Here is a 24,145-nt window from a genome sequence, read left to right as displayed (position 1 = left end):
CCAGGGACATTGGAAGGTGACATTGGGCCAGTGTCCTAGGACATATCGTGTGTATGTTAGTACTGTGTATGTGACCACAGGGACACTACGATGTTCATGTACGGATTGCGACCCTGTAGTGAGTGAGAGGGTGTATTGCCGGTAAGTACGCCATCGCCTGGCATGTTGCCAACATTACCTCGGTCTGCAATGCTTGGTTGACTATTGTATGTGACATCAGATGTGGATGTTGCCAAAGAATACTGACATACCACCACAATGCCTGAGGCCCCACACCGCAATGTGCGGCAGTCATGTTTAGGTAGCTAGCCTTGGAGTATGTGATGATGGACCTTGAGGACCCACCATGGCTGACAAGTGATGCACCCCACACATATGAATGTACACCACTGTGCAACAGTCTGTACCTGTGGTTGTACATCATATGTGCATGGAACATGACCACCACAGTGGCGTCTGTGAACTGGTCAGTACCGCCATGTCTCTGTGTGGAATAGCATGATTCCTGCAATTGTGTACATGCTACTGAAGTGCACTGTGGTATGTGTCAGCATATGTATGTGTAGTGTCCATCTGCTCGGGTGTCATGATGTTAACTGCTGTCAGCAGACGTCTGTAGTAGTTGTTGTAGTACACATGTTCCGTGTATGCTGTGATGGTTGTGTTTCCAGGATGTGGCTAGCAAGGGTGTGTAGCATATGTGTGGAATCCACCAAAGAGGGGATAACCCCAGGTGTGTCACACCAGTCACATGGAGGTAGTGTTCATGCTAAGGGTAGTGTAGGTATGGTATGTGTTGTGTATTGTTTTATCCAGCTGAGCAGAGTGCATGACTCAAGCATGTGTAGGTACATGGGTGTCTATCCCTGGAAAGTGTGGGTTACTGTCAGCACACAGCAGTAGTAGCTGTCTGAGGCCCAATGTACACTATAACAACACAGAAGGTATGTAACCTGTGGTGTACAATGTCGACTCTGTCACGTGTTACAATGTGTATAGCGGTCACAAACACGGTTATCTGCACATGGAGCACCTATGATGCATTGTGCTAAGCAACTATCCAGGATGTGTGCAAAACACTGTGTGATGTGTGAACCCCTCATCTGCGGGTGTTCCGGTCCAGGTATGTGCCTGGAAGGTATGGTCCGTGTACAATCCGTAATCGCAGGTGTTCTGTGCAGAGCATGGAGGCAGGTCCCAGTCACCACAGAGATATGTGAGTGGTGCAATAGTATGTGTGCCTCGCTTGTGTGCATCACAGTGGAAGATGCAAGCATTGTTCCACGTGACCCCATGTCGTGCCTGCCAGTTACAGCCCTGCCGGTGACAGTTATGTGAAACTGCCAGAGAGGCAGTATAGCATGTGAACATGTACATGTGTGCTCTACACCCCAGGCCGATGGCTGCAGGTCATGCGAACCACAGCATTGTGTTTGACCTGGACTGTCATAGCGGTCAGATACCACATGCCTGTACAATAACAGTAGGAGCATAGGCAACTGTTGCAGTGACACAGTAGGTCAATGTACAGTGTTCCTGTGTCCAGACCAATGCCGAATGTACACCATGGCTAGACACACACCCAGAGGGCTATAACACCGGTGAGCCATTGCATGTCCCTGTACACGTAGTCTGTGTATTGCCATCACAGGGCAGTCACAATAACATGATGTATGAGAGATATATTGTACCAGGTGATGTGTCATGTGTGCGTATGTTGAGTTGCAGAGGTGTTCACCCGTCCGCAACATCTCAGTGCATGATGCCTTGTGTAACATGATGTGTGGAACTGCATTGTGATTCACAACAGAGTCATCCGTGACTGGTGTGTTGTGAATGTTGTAACCCATGAGTCTGCGGGATATACATTGGTGATGTTGGCTGCCATGCTGGGGGCCACCAGTGGTGCCTACAGTGGTTATACAGACATATTGCATACGTTGTTGTTGCAGGAATGTCCATTGTTGTAGATGATGTGGTACTACGTGATGGTAGGTGTGTGATGTGAATGTTACACATCCAGACGTGACCGTCAGGTGCAGTCATGGTTGTCGACAGCATCACCCCCATCCACAGCTGTCAGCACTCTGTCCCCAGAATGGGTAACAGTAGCCCTCATACTGTGTGACTAATGTGCAGATCGTAGAACACCTACTACTGGCTGACTAAGTGTCAACTAGGAAGGGTATGTGATGGCTGAAATACGCTGCTCTAATGTATAAATATGATATCCCAATGAATTACCATGATCCCCATCTAGTAAGCCATGGCTGGCATGTAAACCATGTACAACAATGAATGTGTGACAGACCCTTCCAATGTGGAAACTTGATGAACATGCACCTGTTAGAACACCAAATGAGGTACATTGCACATAATGATGTACAACTGACAGCTATGGGCACAGCATGGATGCAGAAGCACATCTCCCACAGGCAGTACCGCTGTACGTTGGTAGGGGAGCATTGCACGAGTACATGTGACAGTTGCTGTATTGCCACATGTACGACATATCCGTCATATAGGGGTAGCACTGGTACGTGATGGTTGGACATGCCTGTACATACGACCATGTCCCACAGGATATGTGTGTTAAGTGTGTACAACACCTGTCGTACCTTCAGCAAGCTGTGAAGTGTATGACTGCCAGTGTACCTGTGTGACATGTTGTGCAATGGGTGCAAAGGTAATCAGTAGCACATTACATGCTCACATGTCCTGCACAGGTGCATAGCTTGACCATACAATACAAATAGGGTGTTGGATAATAGCAACCCACAAGAGGTGATGAGTAAGGGTGGCAATGCACCATCACCTTTCCGGATGAGGTGTGCATGTCCATGACACATTAGCACTTGAGATGTTAGCAGTACAGCTGTACAGGGCGGCATGTATATTTGATTACAAATACCTTTGTGTGTTCCACCAGTGGCCTGTTGACAGACAGACATCAACACAATGTGCAGCATTGACATGTGCACAGCACATCACCGCTGGCTACAGTAGAACAGGGTTAATGTGTTGACATGTGCACAGAACATCAGCGCCAGCTACAGTCGAACACGGTATGTGTTGAACCCCACCGTCATTGTAGCCCATGCCACAGAGAGAAATGTTATGCATCTGTGTATGTACAGCTGGGAATGGACCTGACCTAGCAGTATAGCTGTGTCAGTGTTGCGAACAACATACTGAATGGGCTGTGTGTGTGAGGTGTGTGTCATAAGTGTACGGTCTGATGGATGATACCAGCATTGCCACCGCTATGTGAACATCCCTGTCCCCATAAATGAATATCTAGGCTGTGCTCAACACCATGGTCACTGTGGAAGGGATGGTGCTGTGCGGTGCACCCGCCGACATGGTGGTGACAGCAGGCCCTGGATGTAGACATATGAGGTACCCATGTCAGGTCGGGGTACCATCCATGTGCACGGGATATCACCGTGCGGGCATATACAGCACTGTGTTGAACAATATTACAGCACATAGCACCTGTCAGGGGTAATGTTTATGCATGGATGTGCGATACCAGCATGCACAATACACACCCCCACCATGCAGCATGCTGCCTACCTTGCAGAAGGACATTGTCCACACCATGATGATGGACATGCGACATGTCCATATACCTATATAAATGACATATGTAATGGACAGCCACCGTCCTAATACTGGTATTCCACAGGCTGGACACATCCCTGTGCCATATATGTGATATACCCTGGCATACCATGCAACCCTGTCCATCAAGGCTGCACGTGTCATCACAGTCATACATGGTGCGATGGCCACATGGTACATGCACTATCGACTGACTGGATCAGTAATGCGGCACTGATGCACCTTGTGGTGTCACAGTTGCTGTGTGACAGCGTGTAAAACGTGCACGCACATGCTATGTTTGACCATCCCTGCAAATGTCATATGGATAGACATTGTCTCATGTGTATCACATGTGCAATACAGGCGAGCCGTGGCAGGATGTTCAACACCCGTACAGTGCTGAGTAGATGTATATGGCAAAACACATGCATGTACAGGTGTCCATGTGTATGTGTGCAGTGTCACTGCTGACGTCCATAACGGCTGCGTCTGTGATGCTTTGTGACATGTACACAGCATCCAGGTGAACAGTAGTATTGTGGACACATCGGGCCAAGTGCAGATTGGTAAGACCACAGGTGCAGGCAAGTACACATGTCCACAGCAAGTTACCATCTACATGGAGTATGTACACTGTGATGGGTTGACAGAGATATAATATATCCACTGCATAACGGTGTGACAGCAACACGTCAGCTGTGTCAGTGTCATGATTCTTTTCAGAGATTACTGTGCAGATGTCGTACATGTCATAGCAATGTATGTTCAGCGGTATGCCAGTACATCAGTGTGAATGTGACATGTCACCATCATTATGTCTTACAGATAATGCCACGTTCACGACTCCCAGCCTTCAGCTTGCCAGGAGGATGATGTCATAATACCATTGCTCCATGACAACTATGACGTGCTGTTCAGCCATGTGCCACAGCATGCTCAGCAGCGGGATGATCTGTGGCAGGATATACGCAGGAGGGTGAATGACGTGGGTGGCAACAACTGCACCTACCAGCAGGTACGCAGACACTGTACGGACCTGATACGGCATGCGAAACAGCATGCCACTGCAACCGCCAGAGAACAAGGTGGAACAGGTGGTGGGCCACCAACCCAGCCCCCACTCACACACACAGAGGAGCTACTGGCCAGTCTGGGGACACCCAGGGAACAGCATGCGGAAACACTAGCCCCCATCGTGGAGGTGGGTGTCTCCCAGCCAATGACCCTGGAGTTGCTTGGTAAGTCAGTCCTGCATATGAGTATGATATCCACTGTAGTTGCAGGTGTTACTGTACATCATGTAAAGTAACAACACATGTCAGGTATATGGGCACACAAGCTGCATACTACAGTATCCTACGTTGTGTATGCAGACGTGTGCATACCATATGCTATCACACAGGTACATGTGTTCACATGCACAGTGCGAACTGTGGCTGTCGTACAGTCATGGATAATGTTTCTACTGTTGTGTCGCCCCTATACAGGTACCTCTGGCGTGTCGCACAGACATGGGTCCGTGGCAGGTGAGACTGTTGTCAGTATCAGGCATGTTACAGTATAGAGTTATTTGCCCTGTGGCCAGGTATAACATGCACACCTGGGTTTTGTTCCAGTCACGTTATACAGGTTGCACCACCAGACACACACACATGCCACCCATGTGCAATAGATACAACCGTTATTATACACCGGCATGAAACCACAGTACCTGTCAATGTGATATGTGCGGTCAGCTATGCATACAACGGTGGAGGTGTTCTACAATGGATGCATATGTAGTATGCATTGGAACAACATTTGTGGTACGCACAGTACCACACAGTGAGTAGTGATATGGGCAGCACACAGGTGTCACCATTGTGACATATACCCCTGCATTGTGTGCACACATTGTGACACGCCACCTGACGTGTCCCAAGCCTGTGGTGTTCTGTCTGCAATATTGTCACACCATCACATGATCTACACCCGACATAACAAACATCCACACTGTTGTCTGCATAGCCCTGTGGATTGTGACACCTCTGACATGTATGGGTGTATGTCACATGGGACACCACAGACATGTGTACAAGATGCCCATCACACACAGTTGTCCAAGACCCGTTCACACATGGCCATGGGTGATGGCCACAGGCATGTTGCCACACAGTACGTCTGATGTGGATAGACCCCGTTGCACATTGTCCACACACAGTGCAATCATAGCCGTAGTGGACCACTTGTACATTTGATGTGTTACACAGGACAACCGGAATGCCTGTCTGCAGCCACTGGAGGTGTCACCGATGTCTACCATATACGATCTGTGGAACAGCATGACTGTGTTGCAGTCATGGCAATGCAATGCGTCCATGTTATGCATTGCACATCAACATACATGCGTCATGTTGCCATGCAATGGCACAGTGCCTGTACTCCACACTGTATAGCTATGTACATGGCTCACACTAACCACACCTGCACATACACATTTGCTAAACATGCATTCTATCTGTAGGCTGTACACACAACACTGCACTGTGAAGCCCATTATGATGCTGTGCATGTGTCAGGACACCATTGTGTCAAACATGTATACATGTTACTGCACATGTCAGCGGATTACATGTCAAGGTAACGTCAGCCATGTGTATTGTTAACCTGTTTGTGGCCACATGGTGTATCACGGTGATGCATGCAAATTACCATGATTGTGTGTACTGCATGCCTACTGATATGACACCTGCTTGATGTAGTGTACACCCCAGGGTGGTATGCATACTAACACTATTAATGTCTGAGCTGCATTCCCTGTGCTAGTGCAGGAATGCTGCATGCCATCTGAAATATCACATGCATGGTGCATCTCTGTGGGTGTCTGTGTGGGTGTCTGTGTGTCTGTCTGTGTGTAATGTACCTTACAGTATGTCTTTGCATTCACAGGTGGTGTAGGTGCGTTACCCTCCTGCGGTCCATCTGATGTTAGTGTCCCCACAGATACTTGCGGTGATGACCATATGCATGAGGTACAGGCAGGGTTATCAGGGGCTGAATCTGTGCCATTGGTTACCATCCCACCTATGTCCCCCTCTTCCCCGCACACGGTTCTGATGCCAACACATACCACATCACCGATGCCCATAGAGGAAGGACAGTCAGCGTCTTTTGGCATTGAACAGGAATGTGTGGTGGCTACAGAAGGTGTGACTACACACCATGTTGCCAGTGTAATGACTGGTGATGTGCCACATAGGCATGTGGCTGGTGCTGCTAGTAGGAGGACCTCTGGCAGACATGCACCTGCAGTACAGGGCGCAGCAGCTGGTTTCACCAGACACATGTTCCAGACTGTAATGGCGGCACAGGCACATGCAGAACGGCAGAACCAAGAAGGGCAGAGGCTGCAGAGGGCTGCAATCCGTACCCTGAATGACAACATCCAGTCATTGGCAAATGCTCAACAGCAGATTGCTAATGTACTGGATAGGCGATTAGGTGAAATGGTTGGAATCCTCGACCGAGGCATGGCAATCCGTGAGCGGTCTGTGCTAGAACACCTGGTAGGGATGAGGTGTAAGACACGTGGGCGTAGGCCAGCAACACCACCTAGTGTAGGTCGACGTGTGCGTGCCACCTCTCATGCCCACTCACATAGTGCCAGTAGCAGTAGCAGTGCAGCTCAAGCTGCACTGTCCACACCAGGACACAGCAGGCCACGTGGACGTGGCCCTGGCCGGTCCCATCGTGGACACTTCCAGCGGACGTGTCATCGGACAGTAGCCACTCTGTACCTCCACCTGGTAGTGCCCGTGCAACCCCAGGCAGGCACAGGTCACGTGGCCGTGGACGGACACAGTGAGCTGTACAACCTGCACTGTACAGTCTGGGGCTGTCATTTATACCCCATGTAGGCATCACATATGGCTGAACTGTGTACACACATACCCACACACAGCAGAGACAACTGTAGGGCTCCACCACATCCACATGCATTCTGCACAGACATGTCCAGTAAACTCACCGGCCCTTACACACACACATGATGTTATCCATTGGTGCAGCCTATGCCCCTGGCAAACATATCACCCTGTGTATATGATGAAGCGTCTGCTGCATCCCTGTCATCCACACCATCCATGAAGGGTTATGCAAATATATTCTGATGCACAGGGTGGACAGGATAGTGAGAGGTGTATGTGATACCTGTGTATGCATAGCGTGGGATGTTTATGTTGCAGTGGTTGTGTATGAATACTGACAGATGCGTATGTGACGTGGGTTGTGTACTGTCAACATGCAGCAGACATACCATGTAGTGCAGGTGCAGCATGCATTGTGATGTGTTCACGGTATGTGTGACTGTTACATGTGTAGCACCATGTTGGTTCTGATACCCTGAATCCCTCCTATGGTGTACTCGCATGTGCCTACAGGGAGCACTATCGGTCCCCCACGTGTAGCTGTGGAATTCTCACAGGCACATCTGGCAATATCAGCATACTACATGTACCCGCAACCTGCCTGGACACCTACATGACACACATGTCCGCAGATATACTACACCTGACGCATGTGGTCAGTGCCACAGGCTAAATTGGACAGAGACGTCACATACATAGCAGGACACACTACAGGTACGGTGACATGGTGCAGGTGTCGTACACAGCGTGATGGCCACTGACTTTAGGCGTCACCTGTCAGCTGTGGGGCACGCTGTGCAGCAGTAGGACCCTGTAACAGTACAGGAATATGGTCGCAATCGCGGGGTGTACACCACTATGACGCACACCCCATAGTGTGCATATGGGGACACCTGCCTGTGTGGTCAGCACCCTCACAATACTATGCACCCACACACCATGTCACAGGGAGCGTTCTTGCACAGGTAGCCAGTATGGCTCACACCTATGGCATCGACAGGGTTGTGCAATGCAGCACCAGTACGGGATAGTCACCATGTGTGGTTAGTGTTCGTTCACAACAGTATATTAGCATACACCCTCACACCAAGCAGCAGACATACAAACATGTAGACACACACATTGTGGTGACCACACGTGTACACAGAGAGACGTGTTGCATGTACTGCACCATCCAAATGCATGCTCCCCACACTGAGGTATGTACAGATCTCTACTATGGTGTACAGGGATGTGTAGCACGTGGGACATATTCCCCCCGATATGTGGCATACATGGGCACACATTCATGCACACATGTCAGTGCTGGGAATACTACACCCGCCATATGATACGTGTGCAGGCATGCATGCAGCGGTATGTAGTGCATTATGTGTACCAACACTGTATCCGGTAGATGTGCTGATATATGCCCTTGGGATGTGGTAGGTGTTACAGTTGCCATGTGACATACAGTCGATAACACCTGACCGCGGGGTATGCATTATGTCAGCACTGTCATGTAACAGCGACATAGCATACTGTATGCACATGGCAGGGTAGGATGGTGTGTGACACAGCTGTGAGCCACCACCTGCACACATGCATGTAGACAGGTGTTTAAACACATTATGTACACACATACCTCCATATGTGCTGTTTCTATGCCACCGTATAACGACCCCTATGATGGGTATGCATGTGGTAGGTTGTTGCAACTGTGTTATGGACATTGGCCACTGCTCATGCATGGCTGCTCCATGCACAGTACACATGTCACATGTGTCTCCTGTTGCCATGTGTGTATGCATTGCTACATTTTGACATGTGTGTTGACATACATAAAACATGGACTGTGGTATGGTATCACAGCTGTCACAGGCAAACAATACAAGGGTATGTGTCCCAGTCAACACTGCTACACCCTGTAGTGGGAGCATTCCACAGACATGGGTCCACCTTCCATTCGTATGTGTAGCACTGCGTACGCCAGTGTTATGCATGTGGTGCATCACAGGCTTTGTATGTGTCATGTGTGCAGTCCATGCACACATCCAGACAATCACATGTATGACATATCCAGACGTTTGTTCATTGTGGTACAGCAGCAGTCATGTATCACAGCTGTGTCAGGGCCGTGGTATGTGTGGAGCCGACCTGTCCATGTATACTGATATGGGTGGACTACATCACACATGTTGGATCATTGTTAGTACATGTGTACTCTGCACAACTGGTGTACACTGCTATACAGACCTGTGGACATATGTCACATGCTGTTGTTGGACCGTGAGGCTTACTGCTGCAACGATGACATGGTGCTGGCATGACAGCTACAGTGTTCACTGCAGTGTGTACATGTTTGACCTGCACACGTGACACCTGTGATGTCATCTGTGTGTGTACGAGTAACTGCATGTGTGACCACCCTGTGCGTGTGGACAGGTTTACCTTACTGTGACCTGCTGTGTGTACACTCCGTCTGCATGCTGGACGGCGCGTAGCAAATGCTAAGTGTGTGAGCATGCCCAGTAAGCATTTGTGTAGATGGACACACTGTACATTGCACACTGCGCCCTTCTGTGTTTATACCCCGTGTGCATGCATGTTTCCCCTTTGCAACTGCTAAGTGTGTGAGCATGCCCAGTTTGCTGTTACGTAGGTGGACACAGTGCATTCCACACTCTGCCCTTCCATGATTACACTCCATGTGTATGCCTTCTGTGTGTACACTCCGTCTGCATGCTGGACGGTGCATAGCAAATGCTAGTGTGTGAGCATGCCCAGTAAGCAGTTGTGTAGATGGACACACTGTACATTGCACACTGCGCCCTTCTGTGCTTATACCCCGTGTGCATGCATCTTTCCCCTTTGCAACTAAGTGTGTGAGCATGCCCAGTTTGCTGTTGTGTAGGTGGACAATACAGTACATTCCACACTCTGCCCTTCCATGATTACACTCCATGTATATGCCTTCTGCTCCGTCTGCATGCTGGACGGCGCGTAGCATATGCTAAGTGTGTGAGCATGCCCAGTAAGCAGTTGTGTAGATGGACACACTGTACATTGCACACTGCACTTTTTTGTGATTATACCCCGTGTGCATGCATGTTTCCCCTTTGCAACTGCTAAGTGTGTGTGCATGCCCAGTTTGCTGTTGTGTAGGTGGACACACAGTACATTCCACACTCTGCCCTTCCATGATTACACTCCATGTGTATGCCTTCTGTGTGTACACTCCATCTGCATGCTGGACGGCGCGTAGCAAATGCTAAGTGTGTGAGCATGCCCAGTAAGCAGTTGTGTAGATGGACACACAGTACATTGCACACTGCGCCCTTCTGTGATTATACCTCGTGTGCATGTATGTTTCCCCTTTGCAACCGCTAAGTGTGTGAGCATGCCCGGTTTGCTGTTGTGTAGGTGGACACACAGTACGTTCCACACTCTGCCCTTTCATGATTACACTCCATGTGTATGCATGTTTGCACTTTGCAAATGCTAAGTGTGTGAGCATGCCCAGTACGCCATTCATGGACACACAGTACATTCGGCACCGACGTCTGATACTAGGCGTGTAGCCATGGCCATTGACATCCTGCATAGCCATGGTGGCCATCCAGGCAAATTATATATAGTTGCTATGCCACAATGGATGCCTACATCAAACGCACTGGTTGCTCTCTCAAACGGTGTACTGTCTGTGGTGCATCCCGTATCCATTTCATGATGTAGTGCTCCGTAGATAGTTAGTATTCCCGAGTGTAGCACTGCCGTGTTACTGTACGCCCACCTTGGGATAGTAACATGCTGTGTGACTGCTCACTCTGTATTCATTCCCTATCAGCATCCTTGCCTTTGCGGATGATATCACCCACCTAGGGGTATGCCTCTGACAGTGCTGTGCTCAGTAATCTCGGTAGCGCGTTCTGTAAATGCATCATGCTGTAGTGTGTTCATGTAGGTAGGTGTAGGTTCAACTCCCGGCCCTTCCAAGTGCGTGTGTGTGTGCGCGTTTCCAGCTGCTTCTGGAGACAGTGATGCTTTTAGACGCCTCACAACACATACATTTGCTATCAGCGTCTATTCCTTTGCGGATGATGTCACCCACCTAGAAGTATGCCTCTGACAGTGCTTTGCTCAGTAATCTCAGTAGTGCGTTCTGTAAATGCATCCTGCTGTAGTGTGTTCATGTAGGTAGGTGTAGGTTAAACTCCCGGCCCTTTCAAGTGCGCGTGTGTGTGTGTGTGTGTTTTTCCAGCTGCCTCTGGAGACAGTAATGCTTTTAGACGCTTCACAACACATACATTTGCTATCAGCGTCTATTCCTTTGCGGATGATGTCACCCACCTAGACCTATGCCTCTGACAGTGCTGTGTTCAGTAATCTGAGTAGCGCATTCTGTAATTGTGTCATACTGTCGTGTGATAGGGTAGGTATGTGTAAGGTCAATTCCCATGCCTGCCAGATGTGTGTGTTTTTCTATGCTCCCAGCCGCATGGGTTCGTAGGTTATGGTTTTAGACGCTTCGCAACACACATATATCCTGCTGACATCTCTGTGTTTGCGGATGTTGAGACACACCTAGTGGACTGCCTGTATGTCTGCTGTGGTTAGCGACCTCTGTAGCGTGTTCTCTGTGTGCGTCATGCTGTGGTGTGATAGGGTAGTGATGTGTAGGTTCCACTACCGGCCTTGCCACATGTGTCTGTCTGTATCTCTCTCGATGTATATATATATATATATATATATATATATATATATATATATATAGATATAGATATAGATATATATATATATATATATATATATATATATATATATATATATATGCATATTTTATGCCCATAGCGCTGCTCTTGCATGGACAGCTGTCTGTCCCATGTATCGCATATTTGCACAGCTTACACATAGCAATGTGGTACGATGCAAATCCAAACATTGTCCATGCAACGTCCGTGTTCCGGGAGGTGTTACACGCCCTTACAGACATCCGCTGTATATCTTGGCAGACAGCTATCCTTGCTGTATTGTCACTGTACTCGTACACGCCATAGACTTTGTGCATCATTGCCTGTTTATGATGTGTGTATGTCTATCTGAGCTGTGTGCATGGTCGTGTGTATGTCCCACTATAATCATCTGTGCAGGTGTCGCCAGTATAGGTAATTCATGTAGACTGCTGTTTAATTTGCATTTCAGCACATACCTGCGGACAGTACTGCACTTCCTACTGCAGCACATTTCATCATCTTGCAGTGGATAATAATGTTTCCACACACATGTATCTGTTTCTGTTCATAACACTCCACCTCAAGGAGCGTATATCTGGACAAGGCCTTATGTGATAGTGGGACACTCAGGGCCAGTAATGACATGTTGCTCTTAGAAACATTGCTAGTGAGCACAGTGATATGTTATGCATGAATATGGCATTTCTGTCTGCTTTGGTGTCTTCATCACATGTTTGTCGTCGTTTCCTGTCGTCAGTTATCATGAGGGTGCCGGACTGTTACTGTTACGTGGAACACAGCAAACATACGAGGCATACCTCTACACAGTCTGCGTACATCTGTACAGTTGCAGAGTATGTGTCTGATACAACATACCTACTGTCTGACTACAATACAAACACAGTGTATGGCGGCATGACAGCCCACATGACATTACTTTGTATTTGCACGACACACCCACACAGACAGTTGTATTCCTCACACAGGTCTACATCTGCTTATCCACACTAATTGTTCTTTCATGTACCATATGTGTGCGTTGTATTTGCGCTTTGTCAGTGGCGGGGCTCACGTACGACTATGGGGCTCTGGTAATTGTTATGTTGACACTTCATGACACCCTGGGGGACACTTTACCTTTGTGTCTAATTACCTTCCACATTGACCTTCGCAGGGCATACGTTGTCATTCACATTTTCCGGGGTATGACTTATACATGTTTGCCCATTTGTCCTGCTGTCTTTCTTCTCACCTGTCCGCCTAGTATCACCAGTTCATTACATGTATTTTGGACAGGTTAGCTCCTTCATACCCTTGACCTGTTGTCATTATGTGTACACGCCCTGACGTTTGGCCTTTGCCCTTGTTACATTTCACATAGTGATGTGCCTTTCTAGCTGATTGCTGTCTAGGCATTATGGACTGTGTGGTAGGTGATAGTGACCGCTATTTCCATTGCATGATTAGTGACACTCATAACATCTGTATTCATGGCTACGCCAGTATTCGCACAACGGTCTGACTTTGTATGGGGTATTTATAATATAGTCCCTATCTGTATTTCCTGTACTATGCCTTACTGCAGCTGTGTTATTCTGACAGTTTTCCAGTTATGGGTACCATCTTGGTCGTACGCATGTCCATCCATGGGAATCGCCTACAGGACACTGATATAGGGCTGTACATATTTCTAACTTGCTTACCGCATTATCCAGTGGATGCTTTGCACCATTATTGAGAATAAAGGCATGTGCTATACCCACATCCCTCCCACGGGGCGGGCCTACGAAATCTCTGACAAACAACACCTAGGCCCATTTCTGCATACCCAGGTTCCCATGCCTGCAACCCTCTGCGGTACACATTACACATGGTTAATGTGTGCGGTACTGCGATGTGGGCGCACTTATATGCACTCCCCACTCTAGGGATATCTGTTCATACGTCCTGCATTTCATGGACACGTGTCATCACCTTTGCACCTGATTTTAGTGCATATACAGCTGATTCGTATTTGCGGCTGTCACTTCCTTTGCGTCAATCGTTGCAGGTACTGCGAATGGATAACTTTTTGGAGTCCTACAATGGACACCAATATGCATGTGTAAAGTGTAGAACTTGCTGGACTGTCACTTTCTGGCCAATGATTTTGACTGCTGCTGTATATTCCCCATTTGTGGATGTCTGTTTGACTACCCATATTAGCTATTACTTGGCATATTTATATCCATGTGTCATATATACGGGACATTGGTCTGTTGTGTGTACATATATACATGTAAACTCCTCGTTTCATACCTTGCTTTGTTAATGTCTGTGGATAACCTATATACACACATCTATAACCATACCATACCTTTCCACTGTACAGATGCTGGCAGAGTGTACGGATGGTTGACCCTTTATCTTAGGTGTGTTTTACATTGACCTGTGTCTATCTGGCAATTTGCTGGCATTTCATTTGAGACTTACGGTGGCACCTTCTGACAAGTAGTTCAGGTTACGAATGCATACCCTTAGTCAATCCCTGCTACTAACACACCCGTTATTCTATCCACTTTCTATGTTTGTTTTAGCACATATCTTGTGTTTCTCACTATTTGTACCAGTACTTTGCATGGCATTGTCCGGTTCCATACTTTCAGGGGCTGACAGTTTTGAGACATGTATAACTAACGTGGGGGAAACAGCATTAATTTACTCTGCTGTGAGTGGATCACACACACACAGGCGCACTTGCATTTCCTTATTGTGGGTTACGCGCAGGCGCACATGCATATCCGTATTCTGGGTTACATATGTTTACTGAGTCTTTGTGCTTACGTGGCCTGTATTAGTTGTGACAGTACCAGTAACATATCTCTGATCCGGTTAACGGACGTATGCGAAACACACTTTCACCTTTACATATGCAACTGTCTTTGCGGCACAGACGCATTTATTACACGTTCACATTTATATGTTCTATACTCGTAATTCAAATGGGACTGCATTCACGTTGGCTGGTTGCTGTGACCACTACGCGTTTGGTGTTCTGTCTCATTTATATGCATACCCATGGTACATAGCTACATTAACATATCCCCCACCCCCCTGCACTCACTCAAGTCACAGGCATCCATTCTCCTGCTGGGAAAAGTGTGGTACTACATGTTACACATTCCCTATTCTCTAATGCTCTTGACCCAGGATGCATATGGCGTAACCGCAGGGCTATTCAGAACTTAGTTTATAGTCCCAACGCATACAGGTCTTTAATTGTCAGGGTGTTCCTGTGGTGCTCTGGGTTTGGTCTTGTCCGCCTAGTGTACAGAACTGCCCTGACCGTGTACGAATGTCAGACGAGGCACATGGGCACGGTTTGTCCATGTTTATTATACCATGACCCCCCATTATTCCAAACCGTGCACGCTGATTGGCCAGCGTGCCTGTTGTAAATCAAGTTATACTAATGGAAAACGGTCCGGTCGCCCGGACTTTTTTCCATTAGTATAACTCTGTATTTAAAACCTGTCTCGCTATGTTAGATGGGTTTAACATAGCGAGACAGCTTTAAATAAGCAACGGAGGTGTCCATTGCTTACTTTAAAGCTGTCTCGCTATGCTAAACACATTTAACATAGCGAGACAGGTTTTAAAAGAGAGCAGCGGGGAAATCAAGCTCTCATTTGCTTTTTTGTAGTGTTTTGCTATGTTAAATGGGTTTAACATAGCGAGACAGTTTTAAAATTAGCAACGGACATCTCCGTTGCTTATTTTGAAGCTGTCTCGCTATGTTAAACCCATGTAACATAGCGAAACACTACAAATAAGCAACGGAGATCTTGCTTTCTCCGTTGCTTTTGCCCACAGCTCTGATGTACTGCGCAGGCGCTCAGTACATCAGCACTGCCGTGGATGCCAGACATCTGCGGAAGGGCAGCAGACAGGCATTATACTATGCCATTATGTAAGGGAATTAATAGTTTATTTTCTTACATGTCATGGTATAATAGCAATAACCCACTTCTGGGTGTAGGTAATGCTGTATTTACCCACGGTTGGCTTTGTTTGGTCCCTCGGGACCACACCACGCCAACCGTGGGTATATCCAGTATTACCCACACCCAGGCGTGGGTTATTGCTATAATATTAAATCTGTGTTTACAGACACGGGTGTTTGGACAACCGACAATAGCCTATGCTGTTGGCATACAATTATGATGTGGGTGGTGCTGGTTATCATACATATTCCATGTTGTGCGTTGTTCCCATTCACAATTGTCTATTCCCTGTAGTCATTCATACGTGGATATTTATGTAGCACATGACTGAACTATGTATTACCTGCAGGTATGCTGTGTTAGTGAACATATGTGATGGTTGGTTACAGTGTATATGTGTATGTACCTCTGTGATACTGGGGACTACCACACATCCTTCGCAGCATTTCATGCGTATGTACATACTATTATTCCGTGGCCTGTAGAAGGTTGTGAGAGCACTGATTACATGTGTCCCTATTTGTGCACGCATCGTGTTAGTCTTTGTCCAGCTTTTGTTGCTGTCATGGGTTGGACGGTGGTGTTGGTGTGTCATTGGGTTGTATTTATACTGCCGATACTTCGGTGGGGGGTAGGGTTAGCACTTGTTCCTTTTTGCAGGGGAGGCCCCATTATGGACATTTGTGTCCTGCGTCAACACTTGACACGTGCCATATGTCCTGTGATATTAACACAGTAGTGTATTTCTTACCTTCATTACTACTTGCATGTTACAGGCATTTTGTATCTGGTACACATGACTGTTATATTGGATAGCTTAAGCTATTCACATGCTATACAATAACCTTTCATTCTGGCATATACGTGTTATTCTATCCTTTGCATTAGCCGTGGGTGTTTTACCATGCAAATCCACACATCTACGCCCACCTTGACAATCTGTACATGTGGCAACCCTGCTGGGGTGACCTGCTTGGTGGACAGCTGTTCCACCCTGTGTATTATGTTTTGCATGTCTGCATGGCTACTCATCAGTACCGTGGCTACACATACTGTTTTGTCCATATGTGTACAGTTATGGACACCGTGGCGTGTGAACACCTATGGGGTTTCGACAGGTCAGTAACCACATGCGGGATGTACACATTCTGCCGACACATTCACATGCAGCCATTTGGATTTCAGTACCTGGGATGGGATGTTGACATATGTGGGGTACATATTTGCAAGCCTGTCACTGCCTAGGACAATACTTCCTACTACATATGGGGTATACCCGCTCTGTGTAGGTGTGCAGCTGCGCAAGGCTACTAGCTGGATTAGGTGGACATTCGGACATGGGTGCGGGTTACGTGCTATAAAGGGATTGTTGTGTATTACATTTGCATGCATGGGTTTTGCTTTTGGATATTCCGATTCGGCATATGCCATCCTATGTGTATGTGACGGTTACGTTGCTGTGTATAGCACATTTTACTATACATATGTTTGTGTGTGTTTGGGATGTCTAGTTTCTTTATGGTTGTTATATGGCCACGACTGCCCAGCTGTGTACTATCAGTACCACTGTGGGACTGCTGGTGACCATGCCCATGGGGCTAGTCGTGTGTATTTGCGGCGCGCTGACATGATGCAGTACACCTCCACTGGGTATGACTGCTGACAGTGCAATACGTAATGGACACAGTATTCTAAGTTTCATTTGTTCCATGAACGGGAACAATTTGTATTTCGTGCATTTATGTTTGGTTCTCCATTTTGTGTGGACGGGTACTATGTAGCATACTTTGCATACGTTTCATTATCCATGGACACTGGTAGGTGTGGTTACTATTGCAGGCGGCCTGTAAGAGTCAGCACTTTAGGTTGCTCATCGCCTGCCGACTTGGCCACGCCTCCGAGCGCAACCTAGTTAGGCTCCCCGGACTCGTGCACGTGCCCTATGCACGTGGTTGTGGTTCCAGCGCACACTCATTACTATGCATGTGGCGCTGCTACGCCATTTATACGCCGCACGGCCGGCGCAAGCCTTACACCGGCCTTGCGCCGAGCTTCATGAATCCGGGGGCTTGTCTATAGCTCCTTTTTTAAAGTATAGGGCTTTGACTAGATGAATTTATTGTATAAAATGAGGTCTGTCATTTTAAAAGAACATAATTAGTTAAATAATTAGAAAAAAGTAAGTGGTTAATTGATCAAGTATATTTAAACTCTTGCTTGGTGTGTTTTTTATTCTGATGAAGTCAATTAACCAAGACAAAAACGCTAAATAAATTTTCTGTAGTGTAGACTGGTTAATTTGGACTTATTTCTTGAAAAACCTTGGTTTTGTGGACACAGCTTACCTTTTGTATTTTCTGAAGTTTGTGATGCAAGGGTGAGATGATCTGCCTCTGTGATTGCATGCTGTCCTTGCGTGACAGGTGACATCATGGATTGCACTGGTGTACTCCGTGCCTGCCCCTAAGTGCAGAAGCTTCAGAGAAGAAATGCCAACTAGAAATGGAAGAGATGATGAAGCCTAGTTAACCTGCCAAGAAGGGGCCGCTTATCTTTTTTACGCTGTGTATTCATATAACTGTTTACCTCTTTTGTATGTTCAATATTTCTGGTCTTTTTTTAATGGAAAAGCTGTATCTTGTAGGAATCATGAAAGTAGGTCCACTTGTTTTTTTTCCTGTGGCAGTCGTTAGGCAGTAGGCCTGAGGCTCTTGTGAACAGTCATTTTTTTAAGTATTGCATCAGTAGGTCTGATTACTCTAGTACACGGGGCTTATACATCACAGAACATCTTCTTTCAGGGATTACTAATGCATTCAATAGAAAACAGGATAGGGGATTGAAATTTGTTTCAACTGTCATGAAGCTCAGAGCATTTTATTTTGTCAAAACCCATGGTTCTGATAAAATTAAATAGTTGTAAACCAAGCATATGGCAATTTCTTTTCAGAACAAAAAGGTTTGTATTGCTTGCTTGTAGTATTATTACCGTTTTACCTGTGGCACCATTTGTGTGCCCTAGATGAGCTAAATTTATTTATGGTAGGTAATTTTGTTTTATCTTGGGTGCTTGTTGAAAGTAAGCACTGGGAGTGTTAAAGAATCTTTATCTAAATTTATCTGGCAGAATGTACCCTGCCTGAAAGGGACCGTCTACATTTGATGGCTTGTAGTTCCTGTTAAGTTTGACAGATGAACTCTGAATTGCTGCACTTAAGAGCATCAGATTTAGGTGTGCAGAATTAATGTAAAATATTACCTATTACTTTCTTTACAGATTGTTTTCAATGTTGACCCAGAAGAGTGTTTGTCTTCATCTGCAGTTGGAAAGAACATTTCAAAGTATTACAAGGTGGGGTGGTTTATTTCTTGCATTGAATCCTGAATGGCTGTAAGACAGAGTTCTGTAAAGGAATATTATTCCATTTCTGTTCTTAAAGCATAATGCCTTTCTGAAAGACTGATAGCATATGGATAACTGATTAAATTACTATTCTTAAGAACAGCTGATTTATCTGGACAAACATCTTTCACAGTTCTGCCAAGACATGGTTAAACTTTTAAGAAGTGTAGAACTGTAAGGTGGTGCCAACTGTATTGCAGCACGTTACCACCAAGTGTCTCATTTGTTTGTCCTGCAGCCATTTGACGTTAATAGGTGTTAATGACCAGCTGTTTGATGCATTTTTTTAATTTTTGCATTTAAAGTCAAATGCTAACCTTTTAATCTTTAGTTTCCTTCCTTTGTTAAATAAAGTACTCAATGTATTTCGATGATTTTTTTTTGTCTTATGCAGTTGGCATGGTTGTGTGTTAAGTTTAAAATTTTCTTTGGCTGCTGCTGTCCAAAGCCTTTTAATAGCTCTCACCTTTGTGAACTGAGAACTTCTACAGTTGGTAATCTGTTAAACTGCATTCATTTTGCTTATGTGATGTTTTACTGCTTCATATCGCGGTGGTGGTGCTGCGGTAGCGTTCTTACCTCACAGTTAGACGTTGTCCCGTTCGATTCTCAGAGCGTCTTCTGTGTGGCGACATGCGTGAATGGGCGTTCCTTCGTTGAAGGTTGTGTGTCAGGCCCGGCAAGTAAAAAATCTACTGCTAATCATTAGCGGTCCAGAGTTCCGCTGTGGCGACCCCCTAACAGGGAAAAGCCGAAAGACACAACAAATTGTTCTTGGTTGCATTTGTTGTGAAACATTGTATGGTTGAAATGTCTCAGTAGTGTTTGTGCTTTTTAATGATTTAATGTATTTATTGTGCTTGGAGCCTTTTTCTCTTAGGAATAACACTGAAAAGGGGTATTTTTCTAGTTGGACATTCTTAGTCAACAAGTAAAAGCAAAGAAAGGTAGAAAGTGCATGTTTATTGGAGCAGTTTTCTCAGAGCTGCATACAAAGTGTAGTGATGGTAAGGAATTTGTGAAAGGAGTTGTGTTCTGTGTGCGTCCACTGAAGGAGAGAGTCATTTAGAGGATCTACTATGTTTGGGAAGGTGTAAAGCTTTATGCTTTGACAGGAAATCTGTTTGGTTATTTATCCTAATCCAGATGTTTTTCTTCTGTATATAATTAGATTAAGATAGAAAATTATATGCTGATTATTCTTTTGGGCCTTTAGGATGTTTAAGCGTTATGTGTTGTGTGGGACAAAAGTCCTGACTTGACTGTGCTTTAGCTACTGATTTCCCTACCAGAACTCTTACATCAGTAGCCAGAGCTTTAAGACTGGATGGTCATTGTATCCTGGGCAGAATACAACACAACTTGCCAAAGGCTACTACAGTAGTGAGTTTCATTGAACATTTACTGTCATGGTAAGTGCAACTTAAAACAATTGTGCTTTTCCTGTGGTTGAAAGAATTATATATTGTGGTGTCAAGCTTATGATCTTTGGACCACTAAGATGTTGAAATTTATACTTAACTCTTCCTTCTGAGTACAGTTTCTGAGGTGCTTAACTGTGAGTTCTGATTTATTTCAAAGCCATTGAAAAATTGCTCTTTCAAGTGTGTTATTTTTGGTATCGGTATATTTATTTACATTATTTTGTTTAATTGGATAAACAGACTAGACCAAAAGACCCATTTTTGTTAGACCTTAAAATGTGGAAAGCGTGTACAATGCACTCTGCTGTTCAAAATAGTAAAAATAATTGGCTCATTTAAAGCGATCACATATGAAAACGGTAGAAAAATAGACATAGACTCTTGAAAAAGAAATAGCTGTAATCTTCAGTTTGCAAGTGTCAGTGCATTTTGCTAAGCACAATTCTTTATCTTTAATTATATTTTCAAAAAGTGAGAGACCGCACAAGTGTGCAAATGCTGAGCTTTTCGAAGTACCAGAGGCTATCTCAGGCCTGGATATGTAACCTGCCAGACTTGTAGTTTTGTTTTCTTCTGTTAGACCTGCTACTTATCCACTGAACCTCATAACTGTTTATGTTGGTTTCAGTGCATTTGTAAGTTCTGGGTGAACTGCATGTGACCATTACATCCTTGTCTGCCATTGTTTTCAAAAATTGTTACCTAATTTTCCATTAGCAAAACCATGTTGTTTATGGCCAGTTAGTGTACGTTCTTCAGTAACTTTTAGGATGTTAGACTGAGGGTTTTCACTTTAAAGTATTGGTTAGATATAAGGTAGAATAATAGGTCACAAAATGTAGAATCAGACTTGTTTTCATATATGTATTCAGTTTCAGGGAAAGACAGTTGACTAGAAAGGAAAAGCTAACCTATGAACCTATAATCTTTCTGGCTAGGCATGAGATGTGCAGTAGTAGTTATCAGGGAAAGCTGCAGAATGTTCCCTTCTCAAGGGAAACGTGTACTTGCAGTGGAATGGTTTATAAAGAAGGGCATGCGCCTCACAGTGCCTAACTGTCGACAAGACTTGAAAACCAAGGCTAAAGAGTTATTGGAACATTACAAGGTTTTGGTATTAAGAAAAACTTCAGACACGGTTAGTTGAGTCACTTAAGTTAGCTTTTGGATTGATATGCAGAAGGTCTTTGCAGTACAGACACTTGAGCTTCAGTACAGAATTCAGGTCAAATATCAGGAGAAGACTGTTTTACCTGATATTGTTCAGGAGAATCTGAATATACTTGTAGAAACGTTGGCTATATTTATCAGCACTGTTACTGTTGTTCAGCATTCCAGAATTTCTACACGTATTGTTTATTGACACTTTTACTGGAGGCAGTATTTGGATATCGTTAATGTCTAATAAAGCATACTTAACCAAACTACAGCATGTGCAAAAATCATTCTGAAAAATACTAAAAGACTTGGCCCATAAAGGAGAGACTGGCACCTGTTCACCAGAAGTTTGGGTAATTAATATGAAGAGATTCATTCCAGTCTGATTTCAGTTAATTCCAGTATTCTGCAGTCTTATCAATTCTTACAGTGGCGAGCCTATCATCAATGGGGGATGCTGTTAAAGTAAGTCCCAAAACCCCATAGCAACCTTATCAACAGTCAGACTGTGTATTCTACAAAATGGACTTAAGGGCAAAATAAAAGCGGTCTATGATACCTTTCCAGTCTATCAGTAACTAGAGTAGAAGTGTTTCATAACAAACCTTTCAGCAGCACACCGGTGTTTTTCCAGACTAAAGACTGTGAACTCCCTTCAAAATAAGGCCACTGCTGACAACACTACAGTTACTCCTTACAGAGTAGATCTTTAAGTAAGACACCACTTATATTCCAAATGCAAACTCCATACATAAGACAGCCACATCAGATGTTCTTCGTGTTTCACTGTTGCAGTCATTACATTTGGGTAATCCTGCTGGCAGGTTGCCCTCAGTCGGCCTGAATTCCAAAGTCTTGGGTCCTGCGTTGGTTGCTGTCGCCCCTTCCCTGACGTCAGGGGTATAAAAGATGCAGCCAACGCCATTTTCTTCGGTCTTTCTTGCCGTGCGGTGCCCGAACAAGTTCACAAGTGCCGGTCGGCGGACTCCTGAGATTTTCGTGTTCGAATTTCAGATCTGAAGTCTTCATTAAAGTTAAGTACCCCGTTGGGGAAACTTTTTTCTTGTTCCAGACCCATGTCAGAAAATGTTAATAATTGTATTTCTTGTGGAAAGCAAATACCTCATAAGGACTTTTCATTCTTACTGTATTCCTTGCCTAGGGCATGACCATAACTTTTCAGGTTGTCTATTTTGTGCTAGATTTAACCAATGCAGTATTAAGTGTCGGTATGATTTTGCATAAACTATTTTGGACGCAGGTTTAATTATCCAGAAATGTCGTCTGATAGCCATCCGACTACCGGAGTTCACAAAAAACTAAAAGAAAAAAGACAACCGAGGTCCAAAACAGATGACAAAGCTTCTCCTAAGCCAGTCGCCGGTTCTCAGTGAGGTGCTTTCACAGCCCCTGACACCCTTTACTTTAGAGTCGCAGGCTGCTACCACTCCCACGTGGAGTCGGCTATGCCACTGGAAACTCAAGGTATTGGAGCCTCGGACACTATTCCTTCAGATGGGTCCGCAGCCGCTGAGCAGACACCGTCTTCTGAGGGTGTATTCAGACCTAAACATCTATACATTAAACAGACTTCAGCTTCAAAGGCAAAGACTAAAGCACCTTCAAAGGTAAAGAAACAAACTCCACGTGGACAGGCCTCCATGCCCAAAAAATAGATGCTCAAAATGGCCGAAGACTTAATTACCTTGATCAGGGGTTCCCATCCCCCTCCTGATAAGAGGCCTAGGCAAGAGACAGACTATGAATCTTCAGATCAGGTTTCTATTTCTTCTGATTCCTCTTCTGATCAATATTCTCTTCCCTCCCATGAGGATTCTGATGCCGAAAAATCTATCCCTTCAGCTTCTCCTCCTGGGGACTATTCTTTTGGGGAAACCTTGCATTCCACTGGGAGAGCCAATGTTTTTCAGAATCTAAAAAGAGGCTCATGGAC

General features: G+C 45.4%; 1 protein-coding gene across 1 annotated transcript in view; it reads left to right on the top strand.

The window, feature by feature from the left end:
- The window catches only part of RTEL1 (regulator of telomere elongation helicase 1), a gene marked incomplete in the record, with an annotated part of 4,697,248 nt that overhangs the window by 987,890 nt on the left and 3,685,213 nt on the right, over positions 1 to 24,145 (top strand). The window contains 1 exon segment of the mRNA XM_044056976.1: positions 19,484 to 19,558. Within this exon segment, the coding sequence (XP_043912911.1) occupies positions 19,484 to 19,558 (75 nt within the window).

The sequence above is a fragment of the Protopterus annectens genome, chromosome 14.part0 (assembly GCF_019279795.1).
Source record: "Protopterus annectens isolate FY-2018-M chromosome 14.part0, PAN1.0, whole genome shotgun sequence".
In the NCBI taxonomy this organism is placed as follows: Eukaryota; Metazoa; Chordata; order Ceratodontiformes; family Protopteridae; genus Protopterus; species Protopterus annectens.
Note: the sequence above shows the minus strand (reverse complement) of the source record. Positions and strands in the feature narration are given on the sequence as shown.